This window comes from Gavia stellata, chromosome 11 (assembly GCF_030936135.1).
Source record: "Gavia stellata isolate bGavSte3 chromosome 11, bGavSte3.hap2, whole genome shotgun sequence".
Classification (NCBI taxonomy): Eukaryota; Metazoa; Chordata; class Aves; order Gaviiformes; family Gaviidae; genus Gavia; species Gavia stellata.
In genome coordinates this window covers 13,056,815-13,078,742 of record NC_082604.1, presented here as the reverse complement: position 1 = coordinate 13,078,742, position 21,928 = coordinate 13,056,815, and the positions used below count along the sequence as shown (strand labels likewise).

At 37.6% G+C, this 21,928-nt stretch overlaps 1 protein-coding gene across 1 annotated transcript in view; it reads left to right on the top strand.

Moving 5' to 3' along the window:
• Positions 1-858: 858 nt before the first annotated feature.
• XRN1 (5'-3' exoribonuclease 1) overlaps positions 859-21,928 on the top strand; it is a 38,869-nt gene continuing 17,799 nt past the window's right edge. The window contains exons 1-22 of the mRNA XM_059822491.1: positions 859-933; positions 3,993-4,225; positions 5,552-5,649; positions 6,017-6,126; positions 6,216-6,326; positions 6,561-6,643; positions 8,870-8,957; positions 9,073-9,241; positions 9,459-9,526; positions 11,112-11,252; positions 12,612-12,678; positions 13,473-13,578; positions 13,947-14,036; positions 14,192-14,348; positions 14,703-14,822; positions 15,837-16,006; positions 16,844-16,964; positions 17,062-17,160; positions 19,699-19,802; positions 20,311-20,442; positions 21,109-21,271; positions 21,725-21,838. Coding sequence (XP_059678474.1) covers positions 859-933; positions 3,993-4,225; positions 5,552-5,649; positions 6,017-6,126; positions 6,216-6,326; positions 6,561-6,643; positions 8,870-8,957; positions 9,073-9,241; positions 9,459-9,526; positions 11,112-11,252; positions 12,612-12,678; positions 13,473-13,578; positions 13,947-14,036; positions 14,192-14,348; positions 14,703-14,822; positions 15,837-16,006; positions 16,844-16,964; positions 17,062-17,160; positions 19,699-19,802; positions 20,311-20,442; positions 21,109-21,271; positions 21,725-21,838 — 2,619 coding nt within the window. The remainder of the gene's footprint in view (positions 934-3,992; positions 4,226-5,551; positions 5,650-6,016; positions 6,127-6,215; positions 6,327-6,560; positions 6,644-8,869; positions 8,958-9,072; positions 9,242-9,458; positions 9,527-11,111; positions 11,253-12,611; positions 12,679-13,472; positions 13,579-13,946; positions 14,037-14,191; positions 14,349-14,702; positions 14,823-15,836; positions 16,007-16,843; positions 16,965-17,061; positions 17,161-19,698; positions 19,803-20,310; positions 20,443-21,108; positions 21,272-21,724; positions 21,839-21,928) is intronic.

Here is a 21,928-nt window from a genome sequence, read left to right as displayed (position 1 = left end):
TAGGCATCCAAATTTGTAGGGAAATGAGGGGGGAGGTAGGGAACAATTATACTCTTCTTACCCTACAATAGGATATTATTAGAATTTTTGTACAGTATTCTTGTTTCTGCTGTTCTGAGAGACAAATGCTGCTGTGATGCTGTGTCATGAGATCCAAGTGTTAGTTCAGCTGAAATCCAGACTCTTTGAAGACTAAATAATGGGTTTACAACTTGTTAAGAGTGTTTTTTGTTTCTCTGGGGAAGTAGTGGGTAATCTTCTAAACGTGTGGTCAGGTCACGGCCTCCTGAATCTGAAGATTTTTCCAAGTAAGATCTTTGGAACTTGCTATGATCCGTTCTGTTGCGGTGTGTGTGAGCGCTGGGGTTACGTGACCTTTCCCAGGCTTTATCGTTACACCACAGCGTGAAGAGAACTCTACAGGGAACTGCTGCGCCGCGCACCGCTCAGGGAGTTACCGATTTCCATCGCACAGGGCCTCGATCCCCTCCCCGGCGCGGGCCGGGCCTGAGGCGGGTCGTGGGAGCGCCTGTGTGGGCTGACAGGGGACGGGGCGAGGCGCGACGCGCCGGCGTCCAATGCACGCGGCGGGTGGGGCGCTACCAGGCCCCGGGACGGGGGAGGAAGCGGGCGGGCCGACGCTTACGCCAGCGGGCGGGGGGAGCCAGCCCCAGCCCCGCCCCGCGCCAGCACGGCCGCTCTGTCCGCCGCTCTCTATGGTCGGCGCGGGGCGCTCTGCGCGGCGCTCTATGGCGCGGGCGGCCCGGCTGTCAGTACGGCGCGCCGGAAGGAGGGCGGAGCGCGGCCCCGGGTTGTTTGGGTCTGGCCGCGCTGTGAGGGCGGCGGGGAGCTGTGGCCATGGGGGTCCCCAAGTTCTACCGGTGGATCTCGGAGCGGTACCCCTGCCTCAGCCAGGTGCTGAAGGAGCATCAGGTAAGCTGGGAGCGGAGCGCCGCTGCCTGCCAAGGGCCCGTCTCCGCTCCGCGCCGGTGCGGAGGAGGGGCGTCCTGACTGGCCCCTCGGCGGGGCGAGGGAGCGGGCCTGGTCCCCGGCCGGGCTTGCCTGGGCCGGGCTTGCGGGGCTGAGCCGGAGCCGAGGCCGACTCTCCGAGAGACGGGTCGGCGCAGGGCCGGCGGCTGCCCTCACGGCCGCGCCTCGGTGAGACGCGCAGCTCGGAGCGGCCGAAAGTGGCGGGAGGGCGGCGTGCGGTCGCTGGGAAGCGGGCGAGGCTTTCGGAACCCCCCCCCCCGAAAGCCTGAGTGTCCCACCCGGGGCCGCCGTTAGCGTACAGCAGTGCCCGGAGCCTGCTGCTGCAGGTCAGCGGCGCAGGTACTGGCACTCCTCGTTACGCGCAGGTAGCGTTTTCAGAAGCACCCGAACCGAAACTACGCTGCTGCTCGAGGAGGTGCCCAGCCCGGGGCGTTTCCCCGCAGCCTGGCCGTGTCCGGCCCCCCACGGCCGGGCTCTCCTCTCCCGTTTGTCTGCCCGGCGGCCGCGCTCCCCCCAGCCCCTCTGAAACTCCGCCGCGCTTCCTCGGCGCCTGGCGGCCCTTCACCCCCCTCGGGCAGCAGAAGGTCGGAGTTTCCTCATCACCGGGCTCAGAAAAGTTACTGCTGCTGACGACAAACGGCCCGGTAATGACGAGGGACAGGTTTTACAGCTCTGCCGCGTCTCTTGTTGTTACATTCGTTGGACGGTTTGTATTAATAGCAAACCAAGAAGTACGTTAAAGCCTGACAAAGGAAAGCAGTAAATTATGCTTTTAACAGTCAGGTAAAAAAGTCTTTGTTTTCAGAGAAATCATGTTTGGAACCTCTTAGACACAAGCTCTTAACTTTTCATAATCATTTTCAACGGGCGTTATGGATGTGGTTTTATAGTCTGAGTGAGGATGTTCTGAGATGAGTTGGGTGATGATTGAAGGCGTGTTTGAGTGTTAATACATTTTTCCTAAACAGCATTTTAAAAGATCAAATAGCTGTTGTATCAACATATCTAAGATGCCTTGCTCAAGTCATTTTAAACCTGGAGGTTTGACCCATCTTACTAGTTTCAAAGCAGTTTTCAAAGCGTAGGTCTTTACTTATGATTTATTGGATTTCACTACAGTGTCTTACATTGCCTGTGTAGCAAGGCGGCAGCAGTGTGTGCTGGCTTTTCAGCTGTTTTGTTAAAAGCCTGGACTGCTTGCTGAAATTGGTGGCAGCTTTAAACTTCTACTGAAGAACTGTGAACTGTGGCAACTAAGGGGAGTCAGCATGGCTCTGCTCTAACCAGGGGAGGAGCAGCAGGGTGTAGTAGCTATCATGCTTTCTGAAAAAAGCTGTTAAAGCTTTTAAGATAAACAGAAAGCACAACTCAACCTTGTATGCCAGTGCTAATGTCATTCTCTAGTTAGTCTTTCTGAAGACTAGATGATGCTGTTAGATTATGTGGAATACTTACTCTGTATAAAAGAGAAAAGAAAAGGTCTAGATTGTTACCTGTGACATTAAGCTGCAATAGTAGCATGTATACCCGTTCTTCCTTTTCTCTGCCAGACCACTTGAATATACAGACCGATGCATACTAGCATCTAGATTAGGATTTTCATTTGCTATTACAGAAGAAACTACCCAGAATAAAAGGCAATTCCTATGTAAAACACATCATTATTTTAAAATTATATTATAGCCGTGCTTCTTGGAAAGTCATCTGTTTTCCATATATATGTTGCTTCCGTATAAAAGCTTTAGTTTTAATCTCTTTAGAATGCTGCCTGTCCAATGCCCTGCTCTCTTCTTATCTGAAAGTGGTGCCTGTGTGGATGGTGTGGTGTTTAAGCCTGTTGAGAGCAGTTTGGTTACTGAATTTAACTGTACTGAAAGTCATTATGCACAACAGAAGGTTAAGTATTGCAGGTGACTGGAGATCCTTCCTGATCCTGCCTCTTGCTTCTTCTCTTTGTCATTCCCTTTTCTGAAACAGAATTATGTTTCTCTTGAATCTGGATGATAAATACAAGTCCAACAACATGCCTTTCAAAATTATGTAAAGATATGTCAGCAGCAATACTACAGAAAATCATGAAAAGTTAGCAGTGCTTTTTTCCATTTGTAACGACAGGAGGATTTTTATGAACAGTCATATTGGTGGATTAAAGAATAGATTTGCTCATTGCAAATTGATCTTGTGCATGTTTGGTGGTTTTTGGCAATAAAAAGGTCGATAACAGCCCCTTTTCTTCATACGTTTAACAGTGTTTGTGCTCTATGTGTTGCTTGTGTACATTTGGGAGAGGTTTTTTTCCTTTAAAAGAAAAGTTGGACTGCTACAGACAAGGCTGGTAGAAGAACAGAGGACTAGACAGAAAAAAAAAATACATTTGGAAAGTGTGGGAAAGAAATTGATGTTATCATTGATAACTACTGCATTTGGTGGTAATTGCCACTCTCTAGACTCACAGGTGGCTGTTAGGATAGCTGAAGAGGCAGCATGCAGTCATGGTAGGAACTGGTTAACGGGGAGAGCCCTAAAGCTTCTTAAGCTGGCTTTGCCTTTGAAATACTGTTGGAAACTGCATATTCAGCTTTGTAGTTTTTATTGTTTATAGTGCAGCTATGCAAAACTGAATTAGTGAAATGCGTGGGATTACAAAAAATATAAAATTGTGTCTTCCTGAAAACTATGATTTTCATTTCTTTTTCCCTTATACAATGTAGAAGATTGGCCGAGCACAGGGGACAGAAGCCCTGAGGTACCAGAAACAATCAGGATAGGATAGGAATCTGTTCAGCTGACTTTCTTCACTGAGAAAATAATAACAATGGATTGCAAGTGCAGACAAACCTATAACCACTCAAGATATTCTTAGCCTACTGGCGTGCGGTAGGTTCCAGGGAGGTCTTCCCACCTCAGCTCATTTCCAGAGTTCATTAGTCTCAGTTATGCCTTGGGCAGTGATTGCATTGCTTCAGCTGTCACCAAATGGGTACTAACTGTGGCTTTTGTAGATTCCAGAATTTGACAACTTATACCTGGACATGAATGGCATTATACATCAGTGTTCACATCCAAATGATGATGATGTTCACTTCAGAATCTCAGAAGATAAGATTTTTGCTGATATTTTTCACTATTTGGAAGTACTATTTCGCATTATTAAACCAAGGAAGGTTTTCTTCATGGCAGTTGATGGAGTAGCTCCAAGAGCAAAAATGAATCAGCAGCGTGGGAGACGTTTTAGGTGAGAATATCTGTTCTTGCTCTGTCTTTAGGATAGTAAACACTTTAAAAAAAAAAAAAATTACTTAAATGTATGCCATGAAAAGTAAAATATGTTATGAGTGGTCATGCCTTTGATGGTAGCTTTAATTTTTAGTTAAATGAGGGTAACTACTTGTAAAATGTTAATACTTAAAATGAGGATTCCAAAAAGGAAAGCTTGCTTGTTACTTAGATTTTTCTCTGTGTATGCAGGACTTGGGGGCGGGGGGAGCTTTTTTCCTATGAAATTTTCTGTGAAATAAATCTGCAGTGGAGCTCTTACAGATGTCTCCAGTGGCTTCATAACCTGTGAGAGTCTTTGGTATTTGTGAATGCTAATTCTAGATACGCCTTTTTGGTAACTATAATGGAATGTTCTTTGACAGTCATAGAAGAAATGAAGTTTCTAATGAAACTCTGGTTTCCTGTTGATACCAGTTAGCAAGCTAACTCAAATACAGAGCTGCAAATAGATTTCACAGGGTTAAGAGTTGTATTAATGTTTTGGGAGATGTGGAAGCTTTTTTGAAGACTGCTGTAAGGAAAGCAAGCCAGTGGTCAGACACTGGCTTGGGGACGGTGAGTGAAATGCAACAGAAACAAACTGGGGAAAAGGGACAAGAGAAAATATTTTCAAGCTGCTGGGTTGTTTTGTGGGTTTGGTTTTTGTCTATTTTTTTTTTAAAGGAAAAGAAGGAGGTTGAGAGGAAGAAGAGATTAAAAAAGAGTTCTAAATAGAGAATTGGAGTGGAACTGAGAAAATCACAAAAACCTAAGACATTGGTGTCTTCTCTTTTTCTGGTTCAAAAGTGTTTATGAAATCCTTGGCCAGGAAAGGCTAGGATGATGTTTGTTTGTTTCTCCATTACTAGCGATGATAAATTGTTAGTTCACCCCTCTTAAACCACATGGTATTCCAAACTTGCTGCTTTGTTTAAGTACATTACCATTATTTTTCTGGGATAGCATTTTCAGGTGTTTAGATTACTGTTTCAACATTAATTTGCTTTCATTTTGATCAGCCATTGAATGATCATCTTGGTAATCTAAATATTAACTGTATCTGAGCAATGACAGATTATCATCATTACTAGGGGAAAAAAGCTATTTTTAAGCCTTCCAGTTATATCAGAAGCAAGTTCAAACTCTATTCAGGAGTTTAATTTCTCTCTCCCCCCTTTTTTTTTAAACTGTCTTAAAAAGATCAACTATATGTATTTTGTCAGTAAAGCTGTACTTAGGATATTAACATTTGAATAAGATGATTCTTTCTCTGCTCCCTCTCTCCAACCCTGTTTTGTTTTAGATCAGCAAAAGAGGCAGAGGACAAAATAAAAAAGGCATTAGAAAAGGGAGAAACTCTCCCTACAGAAGCCAGATTTGACTCCAACTGTATTACACCAGGTAAGATAATCTGTTAATTATTTGAATTTAAGTGTTTAGATTTATGTTTTTGCATTTATATTTTGGCATTATTTTCCTATCCTAAGGCTTTTTTTTTTTTTTAACTAGAGGACAGAATTGATAAAGGCTCAAGTAAGTTGGGAACACAAGTTTTAATAACTTTTAGCAGGGTTGGAATACTGTCTCATTCTAAAAAATTTTTAGATTGCTATGGAAAAAATGAAACCTCTTGGGGGGGGAAAAAAACAGCTGCTCCCTTCACCTCTTGCAGAATTTTTATTTTTTTTCATTAATACTTTTGATATGTAAATGCAATTTTGAATGACTAGTGAAAAGCTTTGTGTTTAACTTAGACTTCTGTTTTCAGGAACTGAATTCATGGCCAGATTGCATGAGCATCTTAAATATTTTGTAAATATGAAGATTTCCACAGACAAATCCTGGCAAGGAGTAACAGTCTACTTATCAGGCCATGAGGTCATTGTATTTTGGTAATATTTTACTTTAAATACACTTTTATTTTATAGAAAAATACTTACTGATGAATTTTGGGGTTTTTTGTGCAGACTCCAGGGGAAGGTGAGCATAAAATTATGGAGTTCATCAGATCAGAAAAAGCAAAACCCCATCATGATCCAAACACAAGACACTGTCTCTATGGCTTAGATGCTGACTTGGTATGTGCATTTAAAATAACACAAACAATAGAAGTTTATAAAGTGTTTATGTCTTTGATGTCTTCCTAAATGGATAGGGTTCTAAAATGTTATTAAACAAGCATGTAATGTTGTATTTCTGCAAGCTTTTGAATTTGTAATGAAATGGAATAGCAAAATTTCTTTCTTGAATTTTAAAGTAACAGTTTAAAAAAAAAAATGAAGTAAGACCTTTCTAATTTCTCTTTGTAATAGATTATGCTGGGATTAACAAGTCATGAGGCACACTTTGCGCTCTTAAGAGAAGAAGTCAGATTTGGTGGTAAAAAATCTCAAAGGTGAACTGATTTAACTTTAATCTTATTTTATATATGATGAAATTAAATCCAAAAGATACTGGGTCGCTAAAACAGGGGGGTTTTTTTATTGATTGTGTACTAAATTAATAAAGTTTTGTGTTGGAAAATACATGAAATTAGAAAAATCAACTTGCTAAATTGTGCATTTGAAGTAATTTACATGAGAAAATGTATGCTGTCAGGACAGCTGATAAAAAAAAAAAAAATCTTATAGCTTTGGTGTGTTGTGCTTCTTTCTTCATATTATGAATGGAGCAGCCCGGCTATACTGACATTGTTTCCATAATTGTCTTATGCAAATACTGACTTTTTAAAATGTGTTTACATCTCTGAGGTTTTGTGCATGTAAGTAAATTATTAGAATAATTACTAAAGTAAACTCTCTTAAAGTGGCTGACTGGATGCTCCTACTCTGGATTTGCCCATTTGAACTAAGTTGTGGGCTATAATCAGTCAGAACAAGGTGATTTGTTCCAGAACTGTGCATGTACATGGAGCTATTCTGAAGTAATAGAAAAATTAATTTTATAACTGTTACTCTGGCTAGGTTCCTTCTTTGAAGGACCTCAAACATGTAATAAAGGGAATATGCATAGAATAAAGTGGATAAAGGGAAGAATGTAGGAGTGACAGAGAGAAATACACTTTTTTGATGCAAAAAAGATTTTGGATAATACAGTGATGTCATATAAATGTTTAGATAAATGCATCATTTTTGCTAATAAACAAATGTTTTTATTGCTGAGGACAATATGATAAACATCAGAAATAAGTATTCTTTTCATAGTCTTCTGCAGTTAACTTTTCACCAATGCTTATTCTGTTGATAGTGTTGGCATGTAACATTGTAATGTTTTTAAAAGACCTTAAGTCTAATCAAAGAGAAGTATCATTTTTCCCTTTTTAAAAAATAAAATAATATAAAATAAAAGTGTGATAACCTTTTGAGGGATTAATTAAATAAAGTATGACGTCAAAAGGCAAGGTGTCGTTCCCCCCCCAAGCATTGTTCCATTTTTGGCGCCTGTTGTAATTTCTGGATAATTTTGCTTATTACAGGAATTAACTTCTGGAAGTTACAGGAATTGCCTTGTGTCAATATTGTCACTTTTATGAGTACTTACAGTTGGAAATTTGAAAATACTACAAATACATACAAATTAATATCTGTCAGAAATGTCTTGATTGAGAGAAATTATTTGTTTTATCAGGATTTTCAAGTCCAGTGCAATGAAGAATAAGGGGCAAAATGTCTCTAGAGTCTTACAGGATCAAGCTGGATTTGCCAGTATGAAAATTACATTTAAAAAGTGTCAGAATTGGGTCTGAAGTTCTCTGCAGCAAAGTGTAGCTCAGAGTTCATCTTAGTAGTCTTCATATAAGCTTATGCATCATACATACCTTCCTCCGAGGATTTTGGCTAAAATCTCCTATGTGTATGTGTGAATACACAGGTGTTTATGCTGTTTTGTCATTGGAGGTGGTCCCAGCTAGTTACAGTTATATACAAGGTGAAATAGTCTTTTGCAAATTTAAAATACATCAGTCTTTAGCTCATTAATCTTTTGGTATAGGTATTAACTGATTTTGGCCTAACGGCTTAGGTTTTAAGTAATTTTAGTGAACAGAGGAAAAGAAGGCAGATTATATGTTGACTAATTAATTTATGCCATAAACAAACAGTAGGTTTGTCCGCTTTTTTGGTGCTGTGGTGAAGCCACTAGATGATACATATGGAGCATATTTTCAACCTGAGCATATTCTTTTCTTACAACAAGCATTTTAGATGACTGCAGATGTCATTTTAGACATGAATCTGTGTACTTTGTATATACTCAGACTAGTTCTAAAACACCTTAAAATATATTGGGTTTGGTGCAAGTTAGGTTAGGTTTTCCCCTTTTTGGACAATGGGATAATTACTTAGGAAATAGTTAATGCAACGTGGAACTCTGCAAAGCTGCCCTGCTTTCTCTAAGTTAGCTCTTTTCCATACAGTGCAGTCACATCTGCTGTTCAGAAGATTCTACTGCAAAATTTTATAGACTCAAACCAGATGAATCCTAAAATGGATTCAAGGAAATGTTTATACGTTATTTCTTCTGCAAGGGTATAATCCTACTTGGATTTAGGTAACCTTGGACTTACTAAATATTCATGTTGAAAGTATGTTTATAAATAATTAATGTTTTGAATAATTTACAGAGCATGTGCACCAGAGGAAACCACATTTCATTTACTGCACTTATCACTGATGAGAGAATATATTGATTATGAATTTTCACCAGTGAAAGTAAGTTCTAATGGAGCTGCGGTTGAAGAAACGCGTGAGATCTTTATATGCGAACACGATAACAAAAATTATGCTCCTGTGGTTTTTTTCTTCTTTTCCTTTTTTTTTGCCCTAGGACAAGATTTCCTTTGAATATGATATTGAAAGGATAATAGATGATTGGATCTTAATGGGTTTCCTTGTAGGAAATGATTTCATTCCTCATCTACCTCATTTACACATTAATCATGATGCACTGCCGCTACTTTATAGAACATACATGGCTATCTTGCCGGAACTGGGAGGTAAGAACACTAAGTTTAGTTGTGGAAAGTAGAAAAGTTAACATTCGTGCGTTAATATTTATTGACCTTTTTAGCCATGTTAGAATGTTTAGCATTTATTAACACTTTATTTAGACAGCCAGCAAGATTGCATTCTATTATCTGTGGGGCATTTAAATTGAAATTTTAAAATTGTTAAATTGTTATTTTAAAAAACATAACTTTGTTTTCCCAATAGGTTACATAAATGAAAACGGGCATCTGAATTTAAAACGCTTCGAGAAATATCTCACAAGATTGTCAGATGTAAGTAACTTGAAAGTTATGGTATAGTCTTGTCGTGGTTTAAGCCCAGCTGGCAACCAAGCACCACACAGCCGCTCGCTCACTCCCCCCAGGTGGGATGGGGGAGAGAATCGGAAGAGTAAAAGTGAGAAAGCTCATGGGTTGAGATAAAGACAGTTTAATAGGTAAAGCAAAAGCCGCACACGCAAGCAAAGCAAAACAAGGAATTCATTCACCACTTCCCATCGGCAGGCAGGTGTTCAGCCATCTCCAGCAAAGCAGGGCTCCATCACGCGTAACGGTTACTTGGGAAGACAAACGCCATTACTCCAAATGTCCCCCCCTTCCTTCTTCTTCCCCCAGCTTTATGTGCTGAGCATGACGTCATATGGTATGGAATATCCCTTTGGTCAGTTGGGGTCAGCTGTCCCAGCTGTGTCCCCTCCCAACTTCTTGTGCACCCCCAGCCTACTCGCTGGTGGTGAGAAGCAGAAGAGGCCTTGACTCTGTGTAAGCACTGCTCAGCAGTAACTAAAACATCCCTGCTTTATCAACACTGTTTCCAGCACAAATCCAAAACACAGCCCCATACTAGCTGCTATGAAGAAAGTTAACTCTACCCCAGCCAAAACCAGCACAAGTCTATTGAATGTAACCTCAGTATAGTGCCCTAAAATACACCATCCTGTAGTTCTATTGAACTGTTAAATGCCTGTGTTTTACAAGTGGTTCAATCAGCTATTTTATCATTTAACTGATGGGATCCAATCAGTTGTTGTCTGATCTTATAACATAAGAGGAAAAAGATTGAATCATTTCATTAGCCAGCATCTTTTAGTACTGCAAGTCAAATGAGGATTCAGCACTAGAAATCATGGTCCTCAATTCTCATTGAGTAATGAGTGGCAGTACTGGGCAAGGCATGCTGCAGGTAGCAATATTCTTTGCTTACCCTGCTAGACAGTTTCTTGTGGGGTGTAAGCTATGTCTGAAGATCTTGGAAAGCAATATTTTTTTCAAGTTTCTTACGAAGATCACTGGTAAATCTCTCAGAAGCAGGCATCAGCATTCTTCATGAATTAACTGGCGTACAGGAGGCAATCCTGTTAAGTGCCACTGCAGTAATCCATCCTAGAGATGAGAAAAGGTATAGGCCATATAGAAATAGAAAGGTCTAAGCCTTCTGCTAAACTTGGAAGGAGGAAGTTCATCTGCTGTGCCTGCTTCAGCCCTGTCTTCTGATTCTTGGGTAGAGCTATGAAAGTGTTGCGTGTGCGGCAGAAGTCTGTATTACCCAGACCCTATAAACTTCTACTGCTTCTAGAGTTGATAGTGAAGTGTGGAAGTTACCTAACTCTTTTTGTTACCCATTGTTGCCTTACTGAAAGAAAACAAAATAGGGCTTGGGTGTGTGTTATATATTGCTAAGAAAAAACGTTTTTTAATATTAATCTATTAGTTCAGTTGTAGCTCTAGGGCAAAAGGTTTATTTACAAATGACTCTAGATGTAATCTAATGCACCTGCTAAAAAGATGTTGTTAATTTAGCACTCTAAATTTGGCATCCCTCAAATATTTCTAAACTTGCTTTAATTTTTCTGCACAGTTTGATCGCGAACACTTCAGTGAAGTCTTTGTAGACCTAAAATGGTTTGAAAGTAAAGTAGGCAATAAATACCTCAACGAGGCAGCTGGTATTGCAGCAGAGGAAGCCAGAAAAAATAAACAAAAGAAACAAAAGGTTAGTGTTTTATATGCACAAGTTTGGAAATAAGAATGTTACTTTTTGCAAATCAAATTATTGATCTTAGACAAATTAAATGTCATAAACCGCTGTTTTGAGATTTTTTTTGAGATCAGAAAAGGTAGTAAAATGTAACATTTGAGGAACTGTCTGTATGCATTGCTGGTTGTGAGTGATGAAGTGGTTAAGGCAGGGTCAAGTTCTCAGGATTTTTGAAATCTTGTAAACTTGTAACTTAATGCTTTATGTCAATTTATCTGTTCCTCAACAGCAGCAAAACTTACTTCTGGGTGAGTTATGGTCAGACTTGCTATGCTTTATAATTTTACTTTTCAATACATAGCCTGCTGGAAGTTTTCTGTATTTCAGATACACTGATAGGACATTCATGCATGTCTTGGTATTGGCCGACTATTTGACAATGAATAGATAAATAGCCATTTCATTGGTGTGAGCTATCTCAGATTGGTTATTAAATTTGCAATTCTAGATATAAATAATTAATAAGGAACAGCACCTTTCCCTGTATCTTGACTTTGCCCCACTGTCATGTTCCCCACCACCACCTCCATTGGCTATCCTTCAATAATCTCCTTCAGCAGAGTGTAGAGTAGCAGCAGGAAATTCCTTCAAGTTTCATCTGTCACTGTATATCATTATCCTGTTCTTTAGTGCAGGTTGTGGTTTGTAAGAGCAAGATGTTAGCTCTTCCTTTAATAAGGTATGCTTTATTTGTGGTTGTTTTCTTATTTGCCGCAGAAGTTTGGAGCAGCTGTATAGTATTAGCTAGCCATCTTGACTGATCCTTTGAATGGCAGTGACAGTCAGGAGCTTGCATATCTCAGGTACAGGGCCAACTTAATGATTCTGCTTATTGAAAGCTACTTAGTGCTGTACACAAAAGACAGTGTGTAGTGTGAGAATGAGGTGAATGTTTGGCTTGTTTGACTCCAAAATCAATTTCTTGTACCCTTACTTCCCACAACAGTAATTTGAACTGTTAAAAATTTACTGATTAATTGATTGCATACTGGTGCTGTAGCACAATGCATGATGTAGGTAAAAATGCTTAAATGTGTACTGCACAGTTTTGGAAATAGTTGTATTTTGGAAAACAAATAATCAGATATTTTTTAAAGGTAGTTGAGATTTTAGTTGAGACTGCTCCTTTGTCTGATCTGTATGGATAAAATCGTTTTCCCTAGGCAATTACAAGAGAAGGAAATGTAGTGGGTTTTATACTAAATATTAGTGTTTATACATCTTGATTATAGCATTTTGAGTTGCAGATTGTATCGTTGTGAATGAGGTATGTGGATATTTTTCTGTATTTTTACTTTACCTCAAATATTAATTTAATAGGCTCAGGAAAATTCTATATGTTTGGCTGCTTTAGAAAAAAACGAAGGTGAAGTTGTGACCCCTAAAAGTAAGTGCAAATAATTTTTCCATATACATATAACACAAAAACTTGTTAATTTGGGTATAGATTTGGAAGATCTGTAAGACTTTCATGTCACAGATGACCTTAATCTAAACGAAAGAGTTATATAGTCAGCTATTGGGAAATGGAACTGCACATCACTGGCTTATGGTGAGAAGGAGTGGGACTAAAGCTTTTGAAGTGCTTCTTACCTGACCAGTGTTTCCATGATGAATTAAAGAAACGAATGAGCAAATCTCCAATAACGTTACGGTTTTGATAATTGTATGCCTAGGTATTTCATTATACAGGTGGGGACAAATGAACAGATTTTCACATGGCTCTGGGGTGTTTAGTTGTGTTGATTATGTTTTTAAACTCATTCCACTGTAGGAAGTGTCTTTTGCTCATGTTTTGAAATTTGTTGACAAAAATGTATAAATATTACTCCATGATATAAGATGATGTTGCTGAAAAAAGATTACATTTTAAAATTTCTTTTAATGCTTTCTTAAATTATTTTCTGATGGCTTGTATTCTCCTCTCTGTTCTTGTAATTGGGCTACAAAACAGGTTGCCTGTCTTTAAAGGGGAAAAAAAAAAAGTTCCAGACTTTCTCTGGATAAAGTTTTTGTTTGATTGTTTCATGTTACTTTCAGTGCAAGGAACGTATGAGCACCTATAACGGAATTGAGAAATAATATTAAGGCATTCAGTCAAAACTGGATGTCTTCAAAACTTATTGCAGTAGAGAAGTGAATATTAATCCCTTTTTTTTTTTTTCATGACTACTTTTTCAGCTGTGTTGGAAGATGAACCAGAAGATGATGATCTGTTTGAAACTGAGTTTAGGCAATACAAAAGAACTTACTACATGACTAAAATGGGTGTAGAAGTAGTTTCTGAGTAAGTGTATGCTTTTTTTTTCTTTCCTTAGTTTTTTTTTTTTTAAAACGCCAAAGACAAGTCTTTGCATATGTCTAATGTAAGACAGAATATTCATCCGTGTTGAAAGCAGGGAACACGTGGCAGTGTACTGCAGCGGTGATGCTTTTGGCTAATGCAAGAAGAGCCGCAAGTCAGGTTTTCTGTAACAAGTATTTGAGGACCAGAGAGAAAAAAAATCCATTAGTATTAAATGAATCTAGAAAACCATGGTCTTATTAGGCTACCAAAATGCCCTATCTTCATTCCTATGTACAAGGTGCTGAGTAATTTTTATATACCAGTGAAAATTAGAAAAACTAGTAAGTATCTTTTCTTTTTCTTTTAAGTGACTTCTTGGCTGATCAAGCTGAATGTTATGTCCAGGCAATACAATGGATTTTGCATTATTATTATCATGGAGTTCAGTCATGGAGCTGGTAAGAAAAACCGTCAAATGAGAAATTGCTTCAAGATGGAGCAATATTTCACCTTGTATGCTGGGAATATTTAATGTAGTTCTGTTTGTTTCTGATCTGTGAACACTGCCGTGCTATCATTAATTCAGGTAACTTAAGAGGTTTTTTCCCTGCAGGTATTATCCTTATCATTATGCACCTTATCTGTCAGATATTCGCAACATCAGCGAACTCAAAATCAAATTTGAACTGGGAAAACCTTTCATGCCATTTGAACAGCTTCTTGCTGTACTTCCAGCAGCCAGCAAGGATCTGCTACCCAAATGCTACCAGGTATGATTTAGAATTAAATTGCATTTATCTATTGCTTACTGATTACCTGCTTTATTTTGAAGTAACCCTTTTCTTGATATTTTTGCTTGTCCTCTTTTTTATATTCTACCTCTAAATGTTAGGTGTCTGATTAAATACTTCTATTTCTTACTACTCTGAGTACATTGTAAAGTTAGTAATAAATACAAAATTTTGCATTTGCTAAGCAGTTTCAGACTAGGACAGTTAAATGATAAATATTGAATTCATGTTCAGCCTTGAATTGGTTTTAATACCAGCCTTCCTCTGTCTCTTCCTAGAATTAGTGCTAAATTGTCTCTGATATTGTTTAATTCCTCTATTGTGTTTTCCTAGCATTTGATGATCAGTCAAGACTCTCCTATTATAGAATATTATCCACCAGATTTTAAAACTGACCTAAATGGAAAACAGCAAGAATGGGAAGCTGTAGTATTAATCCCGTTTATTGATGAGGTAAGTTCTTTCAAAGTCTGCTGTCTATAAAAGCTTCATAACAAATGTGCTAACCTTCTTAATTAATCAGCAGTTAGACATGCAATTAAATGGAAGTTTAAGTTAACACTTGATAAGACCACAGAAAAATATAAATGTTTGCTGCCCGGAGAGTAAGGCTAGATTAAGTTACCACAAGCAAAGTTAGCTTCAAGTGGCAGAAGTCTTAAGTAAGGGATGTGGACTTTTTGTTGTTTGTTCGTTTTTTTTAAAAAGCTATTCAAATATTTAGTTTCAGATTTTTTGAGGAAAAAAAAAATCTGTTCCTATATACGTATAAAAATACAGAATGTCTGCAGGTAAAATAAAAGAAACACTTGAAAAAAAAACAACTGTCTTTTTACAGAAAATCTCTTCACATGAATACCCGTAATGAGTGGAAGACTTTACGTACAAATCAAACAGTAAAACATTAATGGAGAGAAATAAAATAGTAACATTTTCCTTTTGCATATAGGATAACAGTATTATATACATTGTTGTAATATCTTTTATCAGATTAAATTTGAACACATCAAAGAGTGGATGAAAATAAAAGTGCAGATTAGATGTTAAGAAATATACAGGGGGTGGTGTATGCCTATCAATTGTTTCCATAGTTCGCAGGGAAAGGTTGACAGAGCTTAGTCTTCTCACAAAAGACAACAGTTGATACTTGAATGATCCAATAGCGATTTTGCAGAATTTTATGATAACATCTAAAATATTTTTAATATTTCTTTGTATGTTAAATGTAAAAGGCAAAATACAACTAGCCTTTGGAAACATATTTGCAAAAAGGTCATCTTTATTCTCCGAAGCCATTCCATTGTAATTGTCCTATTTTTATCGGACAGCTGGGACACGAGGAAGGGTGAGGCTACAATTAGAAAATGAACACATTAACAAGAAAAGTGCAGGTATCCTCTTTCCCAATGTAGACGTTTCCATGCTAGTTTTTGTTGCCAGTTTCACATACGCTAATTTCTCTATTAGAAACGACTGCTGCAGGCCATGGAATCCTGTAATAAGTGCCTAAAAGAAGAGGAGAAACAAAGAAATACTCACAGTGCTTGCTTAATGTACTGGTACGACAAAGATGCAGAGTTCCAGTACATGTCACCGTGGCCAGAGAAATTCCCTGCGGTAGAGAGATGTCATACGAGGTAACGCTGGCATAACTATTTTAGAGTCGACTAAAAGTAGTTAGAATACTTCTGTTAGCATTTTAACTAAAGCTTGTATATGCCGATATATATACTGAAAAATGTAAAATGTTGGATTAGATGTTACTTGTTGTGGGTGGCACAGTAAAAGTATTTGTCCCTTTTCTTCAAATGTTGCTTTGCAAAACAGATGAACCAATGCTAAGTCAGCAAGAATGCTCTAGAGAATTACAAAACTTTGTATGACACAGAGGATGGAAGGCTGGTACAAATATCTGATAATAGTGATGATTTATCAGCACGCTAATTCCAGACCATTTGTAAAAAAAGTAAGCATTTGGGTCCAGTGCAGAGAGTTGAATACAAGTGTGTTGTTCGCTTTCGTCTCACTGAAAATAGCCAGCTTTATTTACACAGGCTGAGGTTTCAAGATTGAATGGAAACATAATCTTAATAGTAGTCAAACTTAAAGCAAAATAGGGGAGGAATGCCTGTTGCAGGATTACACTGCAGTGAAGAATGAATAGTTGTGAAGATGAATGGTACCATATGGTACCATTGCTAGTTTAGAATTGGACAATTAACAATGAATACAAATAGTGTGATTGGGACATACCATGGCTTGAAGTTTTGTCTTTTTCTTAATGAGTAGTCTCTTTACAGCAATAGTGTGGGGTTTTATAGTCCTTTGTATAGGTTCCAAGTGGCTTAATTTAATTGCTACCTTACAGGACAGTCAAAGGGTTTGTCAATTAATGAATGTCTGAATGAATAATGAGAGTTTCTGGAGCCGAAGGTCAATCTGTGTGAGCAAATGTTGTGCAACTTGTTTTTTAGGTATAAAACAATACCTTTGGATGCTTGGCACGTAGAAATAACCCACAATAAGATAACTAAAATCAACAAAAGAGCATTATATTTTTGTGGATTTCCTACTTTAAAGCACATTAAACATAAGGTAAAAGATTTCTCTCTTCTGACATTTTCAATTCTATTTAATAGATAACTATGTAAAAGTTCAAGTAAGTTTTATGTGCTGTTTTGTTTTTACCCAGTTCTATCTTAGAAAAAGTGGCGTACAGGTGTTTCAGCAAAGCAGCCATGGAGAGAACATGATATTAGAAATCGTAGCTGATGAGAACTCAAAAGAACAGGTAAGCATTCAGCTCCTAACAAAAAAAAAACAGACACAAAAACTTGTCATAAAAAGACTGAATTCGTTAAATAGTCAGATTTGAAATGTTGGTTACTTATATCTTCCCAATAGTGTATTATAGGAGAAAAACACTTAGAGTACTACTGAAAAGGTTTAAAAAAAATCTAAACCCCACACATTTATTAAAAAAGAATAAATCTATTGAATAATTAATTTTGAAGTATCTTTCGATTTTTAAAAAAATTCTTTAACTAGTAATAGTTAACTACTACTTAACTAGTAACTCTTGATTTCAAAATGAGCTTTTATGTATGAGTTGTTAAAATTTGATTAATAGAAAGGAAGTTGAAATATGGCTTTATGCTCAAGTTGCACCACGGAAGGTTTAGACTGGATATTAGGAGAAATTTCTTTACAGAATGTGCTGGTTTTGGCTGGGATAGAGTTAAGTTTCGTCATAGTAGCTAGTATGGGGCTGTGTTTTGGATTTGTGCTGGAAACAGTGTTGATAAAGCAGGGATGTTTTAGTTACTGCTGAGCACTGCTTACGCAGAGTCAAGGCCTTTTCTGCTTCTCACACCACCCCACCAGCTATAGGCTGGGGGTGCACAAGAAGTTGGGAGGGGACACAGCTGGGACAGCTGACCCCAACTGACCAAAGGGATATTCCATACCATATGATGTCATGCTCAGTATACAAACTAGGGAAAAAGCTGGCCGAGGAACTGCTGCTTGGGTTGGGCATCGGTTGGACGGTGGTGAGCAATTGTTTTCATTTGCATCACTTGCCTTTCTTGTTTGTTGTTGTTGTTATTTTCCTTTTCATTACAATTTTTATTATTAGTATCATTAATATTGTATTTTATTTCATTTCACTTATTAAACTGTATTTATCTCAACCCACGAGCTTTCTCGCTTTTACTTTTCCTATTCTCTTTCCCATCCCACCTGGGGGGAGTGAGTGAGTGGCTGTGTGGTGCTTAGTTGCCGGCTGGGCTTAAGCCACGACACTGAGAGAGTGGTGAAGCATTGGAACAGGCTGCCCAGGGAGGTGGTGGAGTCACCACCACTGGAGGTGTTCAAAAAACGTGCAGACATGGCATTGCGGGACATGGTTTAGTGGGCATGGTGGCGTTGGGTTGATGGTTGGACTTGATGATCTTACAGGTCTTTTCCAACCTTAATGATTCTGTGACTCTGTGGATTAACTGCTGTAGTAAGAAATCTGGAGTTCTTAGCTCCCAGCCCAAAATTGAGATCATTAGGTGGTAGTATTCTTGGTATATATTTTGAAAACATCAGCTGAATCAGTTCACTGAAAACATCAATGGTATTAGTTCACACTGAAAGCGTTTGTTGATTATTGGAGTCAATAGTGAAAAATAAAAGTTTATTAGGATTAAAACATTAAATTTGTGCAGGGAACAGTCTAGAATTTTGGGCATCTCCTGAAAGATTTAAGTTTGTCCTGACTTCGGAATATTAAATGTCAGTCTCCTTAGTAGAGTTTCTGACATTTCTCTGTGGTAGCCATCAGATGTTCTTGGGTAAGGAGTTGGTGAGAGTCACTCCTGACTAATTAATAGTTGGAAATGGTATAAATGCAAGGAAGCAGAGTCTCCAGACCAGTGCCCGTTGTGTTTTGGTGTAGCTGGGTATATAGACACTTTTTCTTTTTTAATCGGTCCCTTTTCATCAACAAAGCAGACTTACACCTTCCACATAAATGAGACTGTTTAATAGAGGAATTAGAGGAAAGAGTTGATGCAGAGACATTAAGAAGCAAAATATTTTTTCTCAATCCTTTCAAAGCCAGCTCTATTTTGTAATCAAAAATACCAGGTAGCAAAAGACAAATCTCGGAAAAGAAAAAAGATTCAGAGATAAATAAATAAATAAAACCAGGAAAGGAGAGAGGAGGAAAACAACAAGACAGGATTTTACAGTATAGAGATAGGAAGAGTGAATATTCAAGATATGTGGCAAAGAGAATTTAATAAGCCACAATAATAGATTAAAAAATAGCTCATTGGAAAAACAGAACATAACGTGAGACTAAAATTACAGATGCTAGCAAAGTTCTGGACATAAGTGCTGTTTCTTTATTTCCATGAGATACAAAAGTAAAATCTATGTTACAAAATATTTCACTAATCTCAAATTGTCAGTTTGATTATTGTGTCCTACAGATGCAAATAGTTCTAAGTGATTTAACAAAAAAGTACATAGTAAGCCTATATCAAAAATTTAAATCAACCCAGATCTTACAACTAACATACAGCATAATGTAAAAAGCTACACGTGGAATACAATACTTTGTCCTAAAAAATGAAATATGATTCTCCATTTCTAGTGAGAGATTATGTAATATGTATCAAAATATAATTTAATAAGCTAAAATGAGCTTTTTATTCTGCAAGAAAACCTGTTCTTTAACTAGAGTAGTTTTTTATTGCAAAAACAGTTTGAAAATATTTTAACAAAAATCTTTCAATATGTTAAACAAATGGTAATATTAACTTCTGTTTTTTTGCAGATGGTAGAAAATGTTGCCAGTTTGGTACTTGGAAAGCGTGTTTTTGTTAACTGGCCACACCTTGAAGAAGCCAGAGTTGTTGCTGTATCAGACGGAGAAACTAAGTAAGAGATGTTTCATAGATAGTATTTTGTCATCTTTATTTTTTTATTCAGATTAAGTTCCTTAGGCTGTACAAAAGTTTTGGTTTTATTGTAATACTTGCTAACAGCAAATTAATCCAGATGTATCAAAGGCGGCTTTGTGGAAGAACCTTTGTTTAACACTGTTCTGACGTTTGGTTATCTCTGTAGGAGTTTAGTCCTTCAGTATTTTGCTATAGATATAGACGTTTGGGAGACCTCATTCTTAACTTTAAGGGAAAAATGCACACACAGAAATCCACACAGAATAATGTAAAAGATAACATTTCTATACAGTCTTCCTTTCAGCACATGCACTGGTATTTTTTGTGAAAAATATGCTGTGTGACTTGTTGTGGAAGGGGTAGAGAAAATGATGCTGCAAGTTTTCCATGTCCTTAACAAATAATTTCTAACTATTCGCTCACAATTAGTTATGTCTAGTTTAATCTTGTTTGGTTAAACTCATACCTGTCATAATATTCTCAAGGTTTTATTTGGAAGAACCACATGGCACACAGAAGCTTTACATGGGAAATGCAGTGCCCCCAACTAAAGTGGCATATGTTGGAGATAAGGAACAAAGCATTTGGTTAAAAGAAGTTCAAGGCATTTCAGAGCAGTAAGTAACTTTGAAAATTAAAGTGTAACTTTGTATTTTATAGCTTAGCTATGTTTTGTTGCTGTATTACGGACATAAGTAGCAGAGAAGAGTTGCTGCATACTTAAAGGTTAATGAGTCTGCTGGAATTTAAAAAAACAGCATAAAAGAGCTTATGTTGAAATTTCAGACTATATGGAGTTAGTCCCTAGGTATTTAAAGTCAGATGCTGTCAGAAAGAATTCTCAAATGAATGAGTTTCAGTATTTACTCTCCCAGTCAATTTTCTGTTCTGGTCTTAGTAATGTTGATTCCTTTAAATTTAAATACAGCTCTTGCTCTTCTAGAGTGTGGGTGCCCAGTGGAACAGAACTGAGTTACAGTAGCTTGCCATTTTATTATCTGTCATTTTTGAGTTAACTGCTTTAATTACCCCTGACCCTTCCCACTGTAAAGGTAAAATGTGTTTAAACTAACACACTTAGCTATGTAGTGATGGCTGTGCAACAATGGATAAGCAATTGGTTAAGCCATTTATTCTGGATATTTTTTTAATAAAACAGGAGGCAAACTATTAGAATACTTGTGTTAAGAGTTTATTTATTTATTTATTTCAAGAAATGAATTCCACCCTCTTGGTTCCGTTCGTTTATTGTAATCAAGCTGAATGTTCTGTTTTGTATTCAGCTACCAGAGAAGAAAAGGAATAATTATTCATGAAACATCAATAGTTGTATATGCTCAGTTACTCACTGGTAATAGATATCAACTAAACCAAAATGGAGAAGTTTATTTGGAGAAGCAGTGGTCAAAACAAGTTCTTCCTTTTGTTTACCAAACTATTGTCAAGGTAAATATACAAGTTCAGTATCTTCTTGCACATACCTCCTTACTCCATTGGGGTGGGGGGAAGAGTGTATGCTCCTTTAACAAAAGAATGAACAAAAATAAGCATCTTAAATTAATATAATTTATTGTATAAAAAAAATGTAACATGATTAGGCAAGTATTTTGTCACAAAATTTGGGACCCTGTTGCACAGTTTGGAGATCTTACTGAAAAAACAGCTTTTTTCATCTTTTTACTGATGATGCTTTGAATGAAGTACAGTAGTGATGCTCTATGAGGTAGCATAGTTGCTTGTATAACAGCATTTGTAGTATAGCATTAAGTTCTTTGCCTTCGATGAATTATTTCAGACTCAGATAATGTTTTAGAATAAGCATCTGTTTATATGAACTTTTAGTTACTCTACTGCAACTGAATTATATTTAACGTTATCAATTTTATCTTTTTCATGTAGGACATCAAAGCCTTTGACTCCCGTTTTTCAAACATCAAAACTTTGGATGACTTGTTTCCTCCTGGAAGTACAGCCTTTATGCTGGGATCTCCTTACTATGGCTGCATGGGAGAAGTTAGTTCCAATAATTTAATTTTTTTCTTTCCCCCTAGATTTCTTTATTTGCAAGCCTAAAATAATCTAAGATATTGTGTGGCAGTAGTG